The 8,272-nt window shown below is 36.7% G+C and overlaps 1 protein-coding gene across 1 annotated transcript; it reads left to right on the top strand.

Annotated features, from left to right (window-relative positions):
- Positions 1–210: 210 nt before the first annotated feature.
- Positions 211–6,615, top strand: LOC115929297. The gene is made up of 6 exons (XM_030998014.1): positions 211–387; positions 4,158–4,218; positions 4,694–4,794; positions 5,233–5,325; positions 5,903–5,971; positions 6,341–6,615. Exons 1-6 carry the CDS (start codon positions 316–318, stop codon positions 6,425–6,427), a joined length of 483 nt encoding a protein of 160 aa, XP_030853874.1. The 5' UTR covers positions 211–315; the 3' UTR covers positions 6,428–6,615.
- The last annotated feature ends 1,657 nt before the right edge of the window (positions 6,616–8,272 follow it).

Here is an 8,272-nt window from a genome sequence, read left to right as displayed (position 1 = left end):
CCCCTGGTAGGGTGTGGTTGGGCTAGCTGGTGATGCAGTTTAGCAGATGCTCTCTCTCTCACACACGATATGATAAACATGTATTGTACGTGATGATGAGGAGGATGGTAATGGCATTTGGCTTTGGAAGATGCAAACTCTTTGGATGAACCTTCTACCGTAGCTCATCTTTGACAACAATCGAATGCCAAGGTCTTGGACTATCTTCTCTTCTCTACATCGTTAAATGGTGGATTGCGGCCGCTTCCCATCTCTGCATCCCTCATTTTAATACTTTTGATCTAGGTCGGTGTATATTATCATCAGTGAAGCAAGATGGCGTTAATGAATAAATGTTTTTGTTGTGGATTAAGGAGTGGATCCATTATGAGTGCAATTTATTGTATGGTAAGAACAATTTCCTTATTTCTGTAATATTTTTTATAATGCAATAAGGGTGACCCTTATTTGTATTTTCACTTTCACACTGCTGGTTGATATGGCAATTTTCTGTCCTTTTAAAGGTAATAGAGCATACATTTCATGGTATACGATACGTTGACTTTATGTGACACTATTTAAAAAAAAAATCCAGAACAATAGTCTCTATTTTTTTAGTTTTATTGATATCCCTTAAGTATGTCACACATATTTTCGTTATCAATAGACCTATAAAATCGATATAGGCAACAAATCAGCCGCCCACTATTATAATAATAATAATAATTTTTTTCTCTAAAAAGCGAGCTTCACGAACATGAGTTTTAACAGTTTCCAAACACCTCCGCCCCGTATCTGACATTACTATATTCGGCTCTGGACAATTATACATTTTGGTAAGATGGTAGCCCACTCATTGTAAATATCGAACTAAGTATGTTGGCAGCACATGCCTAGTGTGAATTGCACATGACACAACAATAATGCAGAATTATCTTAGCTTTATAATAGCAGAGCCTATGTTAATGCGTCTACCCCTTTCCCCTGTGTTTTTCTTTTAAAGGGGATGGTTAACATAAACAAAGTATTAAGGCACTGATGTAAAAGAAAAACGGAATTGATATTAATGAAAAACAATACTTGCTTAAGAGAATGTAGAAAGTTGTAGGGGAGAGAGAGGGGGAGGGAGAGAAAGAGAGAGAGAGAGAGAGAGAGAGAGAGAGAGAAGAGAGAGAGAGAGAGAGAGAGAGAGAGAGAGAGAGAGAGAGAGAGATGGTTTGAGGTATTCGAGGAGTAGGATGAAGAGAATAATATGCATGTTTCATGATCGCGGGAGGTGAAGCCTGCCAGATTCCATTCCTCTTCGTTTCTAGCACTGGTAAATTTTCTCATGGACATGATGTATATCTCTGTGCACGAGCTACTTAGTATATGCTAGCTTTGGTATATGGATGATAGCCCAAGCGACAAGCTATCCCGAGAATTCGGCCTCATCCTTCATCCCACTGCGTCACGTCGAGATGAGAAGTACCCCCTGGGTATATAGAGGGAAGCATCGAGAGAAACATGGAAAACATATTTTAATAAAAGAAAACTCATAACTTTAATTCTTTAAAATAATATGTTGAGAAATACTCAAGTTTTATTCTGAAAAAAGCAATGCCTGTTCTAGTTTGGGGGATAAAATAACTTTGTAGTGCGGTAATATTTTCCTTAACTGTAATCGTGATATATTTTAGTCATATACACTGTGCAATAATAATATTATTAAAAATGAATCATGTTGTATTTATTTGTTATCAAATGATAACAAAATCTTTGTTATAATCATGTTTCAGTTTGTACAAATTATGGCTATGGAAAATGCTTTGCTTCTATGTTATGTACTAAAAAATAATTGGAGTTTTGAGAAATAAATTCAATGAAAGCAAAAAACAAGGAACAGAAGACATTTATGATAGACACACGTTCAGACTGGATAACGACGATGAATATAGCAGGAGGCGTGATGGCTCAGTGGTACAGCAGTGGTCTCGTAACTGCGAGGTCCTGGGTTCAAAACCAATTCGTTGCACTAGTGCTCTTTGGTAAGGCATTGATCCTCATTACCAGGTCCCTCGGAGAGGACCTAAAGCCGTCGGTCGTCTGGTTGCTTACTTACAAGCATTTATGCTTTCTTAGCAGTCAGGTAAAACAAAAATAACAACCAACCAATATCAATATAGACTGAAAATAAATGCAGATTCGGACTTAAAATAAAAGAATGATTATATTGGGCAAGTATGGAGTGAACATTAAGAGTGAGAGGGTGTGAAGAAAGAAAAAGTGAAAGAGAGCAAGATAAAAAGAGAGGCAGGGTAGAAGGGGAATGCGATCCATACACTTTTGACATTTACACGTCAGAAGTGTAATAATGAACATAATAAACATTTGTGACATCAGGAAACCATTACAGTTACACCGTACTCATAAGCAAAATACTAAATTAGTAAATATTCATCGGTATACGCCTACACGGATAACAAAATCTGTCGTCACAATCAGTACATGAATTGAGAGATGTTTACGTTTTCATGTAGACCAATATCGACAGCTTGCATATCATCTGATTACGCATCTGCATACGTGGGAGTGTGTTGAATTGATGCAATGTGACATGCCCTTTCTCTTACATGAGGCTGGAATGGGTATACTATCTATCTCCCGGATAACTACAATGGCAACACTATCCAAAACTAGATATTAAACGTATTATATAATTGTAACTTTAGAATGTCTAACTTTCCATATGCATAACGATTTACACATGTCGTATCCCTAACATTACATTCCTTCATAAAGACAGTGTCTTAGACCAGATTCAAAAAATTAAATGGAAGCTCTTATTACCGATTGTGAAAGAATGTGTTTTGACTAATACGTTATGATACCAATTTTGCCGGGAAACCGCCTACTAATTGATATATTTGGTAAATTATCATATCGATCTGGCCTGGATAGATATTGCGAATGAAGAAGAGATGTTGGTTGGTTGGTTGGTTGTTATTTTTTTTATCTGACTGCTAAGAAAGCATAAATGCTTGTAAGTAAGCAACCAGACGGCCGACGGCTTTAGGTCATCTCCGAGGGACCTGGTAATGAGGATTAATGCCTAATACCAAAGCATCGACTTGGTTTCGAACCCGGGTCAGCGGATTACGAGACCACTGCCCCCCCCCCCCCCCCCTCCTGTATGCACTTCAACATTGAACATTTGGGCATAATGTTTTTTGCGAATTTAGGTTGAATTATTTGCCATCTAAACCTCTGAAGGCAATATTTAAACAATATTGAATGGATATTTTGCACCCAAAACCCTTGAACCGCAATTTTACCACTACCGGTCTATACCTTTAAATATTTAATGATGCTCCTGTAGTCACACCAACGAGACCGACATTAGAGCGACAACAGACCGAACAAACAATTACATTAATTCGAATAGAAAAGAATCGGTCGGTTTGGATTTTGGGATCCATTTGGAGTCGGCTTAGCGGTGTGACTGAGGTTTATTGCCCATGAGTATGTTTTCAAAACATAATGATGGGTACATGTATTACGTGCGCCTGTTAACATGTTTTGTGAGAAGGGAGGAGGCCTATTACGAAGAGTGAATTGGTGGAATACCAAACTCATGTATGTTCAACCCGCTGTATTAACGATGATCGCCTCAGTAGATGGATGGTAGACTGATAGGAGGATGGGGACTAAATAAAAGATTGGAAATACATGGTTCATAGGAATGATTTAGAGGGGAGGGGAGGGTGTGGCATATAGAGAAACACAGAGAATTAACAAGAATAGTGATATTGATGATAGTAATAATAACAATAATAATAACAATAATAATGATGTTAATGATAACAACAACAACGACGACGACGATAATGAAATTCTCGATATAATTATGGTGTTTAATACCAGAAACAGGAAATATAATCGTCTTAGAAAAGAAAATGGGAAGATGAATTAAGAATAATACAAGGTGAAGATGTGGATGGAGTTGGAAAGAAAAAAGCGGACAGAAAAATAGGAAATACACCAAAAGTTTCTTTCTACCAATTACGAGTGGGTTAGATGATTTGAATCAGAAAAACGACGTTATTTTCGGATATATCTTTACCAAGAATCTATTTTGTTACCCTTCATGTCAATCTATTATACAGTACTAATCTATCGCTTTCTTTTCTCTGGTACAGATCTTTTCTGGAATTTCGGTGGCACTTGCGGCGTACTACGTCTTCAAGCATGGAACCCTTAGTGAGTGGCTAATTCGTTTCTTTTGTAAACTATAAACAACGGTTGGACATCGATATCAATATTTCACATCCCTATAGATTTTTAGAGAATGTCAAATTCGAATAATATGTTTCAAAGTTGCATCCCTTCATCGGATCGTGTATTCAATAAAAATCTGCTTTAAAAAATATTTTTTGACTTACAATAATGATTTTTGTAGAGAAATGTTTGACTTGCACCTAGTATAGATAAAGATCGCGTGCTTGATCTTGTAGTTGAAAACAGGTCAGAAACAAAACATTGGAACCAGCGGGATTTGAACCTGCCATCTACTGCTAGCCGGGAAGCGACTCTACCACCAGGCCTTCTATAAAAACTACTTCCGTTTACCAGGAGGGTACTATCACATTAGAATAGCGAATGTATCTGTCATATTCATATTATTGTAAAATCATGTTTTAAATCGTATACCGTTCACTTTTCTTCTGTCATTCAGGTTCTGGCGAAACAAGTGTCTTCGTCATCAACGCCCTCGAAATCATTTTCTTCATCACTATCCTCATCGTCTCAATCCTCCTACTCTGCGCTATTTTTCGGGTAAGAATCATCAACAACAATTCAAATTGTTGATGTCCAGGTAAACCTCATCGCAACCACTAACGTAATTAGTGATTGGAGGGGACAAAGGGCAAGGAGGGGGTGGATAGTTTACCCCCTGATAACCTATACATGAAAGAGAAAATAATTCTTGATTTTCGAGTGAGGTAAAGGGAGAAGGTAAATAATCTCTTAATTACTGAGTATAGGTTATGAAGCCATACTTAAATATTAGGCTGTAATTACAAGCATTTTGCTTTTGAGGATAATCCACCCTTTTATAATATATTGTAATTCTATTGCTGTTGTCAATTTGTCCCTGTACCATATTTGTTTTAAAACATGTAAAATGGAGATCAGTACAATTGAATTGAACTGAACCTTGATTACACACAATAATATTTACCATTTTCAAAAAATTGTTCTTTTGGGATGCAGGAAGCGCCTAAATTCTTCATCCCTTTCATCATAGTGATGTTTATCTTCGTCATCATACAAACCATCAGTCTCATCATCATCATTGTTAATCTGGTAAGTTTTCGCAGAAAGTACAATCAAACTACCACAATCGAAGCCAAGGTTTTTTTTTTATATCATATTTGATATTTTGTTGGTGAGGGGGAGGAGGGGGGGGTGGGGGGACACGAACCTAAATTGGTGCAGATTCTCTTTAAATTCTTCTCTGTATGCTTAAGGTATGCCAGATTGGCAGGAGCCCCCCTCCCCCCCCCCAACGATTGTTACTTGACGTATTTGATCTGGTTCGGAATGATGAGGGAACAGTCTCTTATGTACAAAGACCTGACCCGCAATCAAAGTTTCCTTTTCTAAAAGAAAGATACTAAATGTTTATAAAAGTGATTAGGATTCCAAAGATGAAAATAACAAGATGAAGTTCTTAAATCTCATTTTCTGTGAGAACTGATCGTGTTAAAATGTTTCAAGAACTACATGTATATTAAAGCTGAATAATAATAATTAGTGGAGAATAATGACGTTTGTCAAAGGGGTCAAAAAAGATATCTCTATAAAAGCTCGAACTATTGTCGTAATCCCCCCCTCTCTCTCTCTCTCTCTCTCTCTCTCTTCCTTCGTTGTTTGATTACAGGCGATGAATGGTTTCGATGGAATGGACTTCTTTTTCATCCTGTACAACATCTTGTGTTTGGTCATTAATGTAAGTCCATCGGTTAATAATTATATTGATCACTTATCTTTTGCCATTTTTATTATCATGAATATTAGATTAATACGCAGGTATTAATGATATATATATATATATGTTTTTTACAGATCTTGGTTATGTCTCACATTTACCATGTTTGTCAACGTTGTAGTAGAGAAAAGTCTTTAACATGTTTTCATCTGAAATTAATCGAAGTGATGATATGAAGTTGCAATTTGATAAATCAATCAGCCATTTCCCCGTCGAATCGTTGATGTTTGTAATATACGCCAATTAGGGACGGAAAATTTAGCATGTCGGATTAAGATACAGACTCAGAGTAATAATACGTTTGTATTTACATTTTATTTTTCTGTTTAGATCCTGTGCGTAGTTTGTGTGACGTCATACTATCAGGTGTCACGTGACAGCGTCGATGCCGCCGCTCCTGCCGCCAATTACGCATAGACCTCACCATCATAGACTCGGTCCTCTTCTTTATTTTCTTTAAAATGTCTTTTTGTTGAAGTTGATGAAGCCATGAGCAGTGATAAAATTTGATCCCGGTGAAGTGATCCCCGCCCCTCCCCACTCAAAACTTAAAATAAGATTTTTCAAACATCAGGTGACATGATGGTATGAAACTAAAGTTGTTAAAAGATACTGTCAGGGACGTAGGCCTATATTATAATGTAGCGCCAAAGGGACAATATAACATTCATAAGGGTTTCTGTCGTAGTCGAGAGAAGAGATTGGAAATAGGGAGAGAGAGAGAGAGAGAGAGAGAGAGAGAGAGAGAGAAGTAGAGAGAGAGAGGGGGAGGGGTGGGGGAGAGAGAGAAGGTGGTGGGAAAGGAAAAAGGAGGAGACATGAGACCTATGCCCCGAATGGAGTTGGCTAAAATATTTGTAATTATCCTCACCGTTACACATTATTATAAAAAAACACTTGAAATATGACAAACCAGGGGGACGTTTCATGAAACAATAATAGTCGGTGATTTTCACCGACTAATGTCATGTTCACCGACAATTCTTTGGTCACGGACTATTTTCCAGGCTTGTGATTGGTCAAATTTAGTCAGCGCTGACTAAAATAGATCTCGCTTAGGGGACCTATAGCATTATACTTCAACCACTGAGGAAGTGCCCCGCCAACGATTGGACTGCCGCTGCTGTATCATGTGGGAAAAAATCCTGAGCTCCCCCTTTGCAATGTTCCCGGTATCTGTAAAGATGGTGGTTGACCGTCAGTTCTGCGTTTGTAACGATTTGAACTGCGTTTTATTTATCATTTTATAACTATTGATCTACTTATTCCTTTATTTATTTATTTATTTATTTATTTTTTTTTTTTTTTTTTTGGGGGGGGGAGCCATATGATTGGGAATAAGGGGTGGACGATAGATCTACTTCAATACTTCCGCAGTCAAATAAAGTGAAATTAAGTGCCTATTGTCATTATTATTACTACGTGTGACCAAACTTTTAAAAATTCTTTTGATTCATTTTATTTTAATTTTCAGTGCATTTGCAATTTTTTTTTATATTTCATAAAAATCATTTGATTTTGAGTTCACGTTTTGTATTTTGGTTACTTCATGATTATATGCGTTCCCTTTTTTCTCACTCAAATTGTTCATTCGAATACAGATATTTCACTTCAAAAATGATATCAAGAAAGAGCGAGTTTCAAACAAACTACATGTATAAGAAAAAATATCATTATAATTAAAATTAATATAAAATACTGCTCACTGTTTTTATTGGAGATTTTGAAGAAAATGAGTATTGGTTTATTAGTGAAATTGAAATAATTGTTATTCTTTGTCTTCTCGCCTTTTCGGAAAACGCAATTAGAATGCTCTAATTATCATCAAAATCCATGTTTTTGAAGAAAAATACATTCTTGTTATTCGTTTTTTTGTTGTTGTCTTACTTTGTTGTCTGAAGTGGACATTTCCTAATCCCCAAATTGCAGTTTTCCACTGTGCCCCTTTCTCTCTGCCTCTCTCTGACTCTGTCTCTCTCTCTCTCTCTCTATGTCTCTCTCTTTCTCTCTGTATATGCCTCTATCTCTCTGCATGTCTCTATTTCAACTCTACACGCTTCTCTTTCACCACATTTTGTTTCTGCATCTGGCTCATCACGTGTCTATGATGATGATGATGCAAGATGATGATGACGTTGATGACGACGATGATCAGAAAATGACAACATTAATGATGATGATGATAATGTTGGTGACAATGATGATAATGTTGATGATGATGGAGATTGTGTATATAGAAAATGAAGCCATGATAAAACAGTG

This window comes from Strongylocentrotus purpuratus, unplaced genomic scaffold, assembly GCF_000002235.5.
Source record: "Strongylocentrotus purpuratus isolate Spur 01 unplaced genomic scaffold, Spur_5.0 spur5_contig_858, whole genome shotgun sequence".
Taxonomy (NCBI): Eukaryota; Metazoa; Echinodermata; class Echinoidea; order Camarodonta; family Strongylocentrotidae; genus Strongylocentrotus; species Strongylocentrotus purpuratus.
This window is presented reverse-complemented; position numbering and strand designations above follow the sequence as displayed.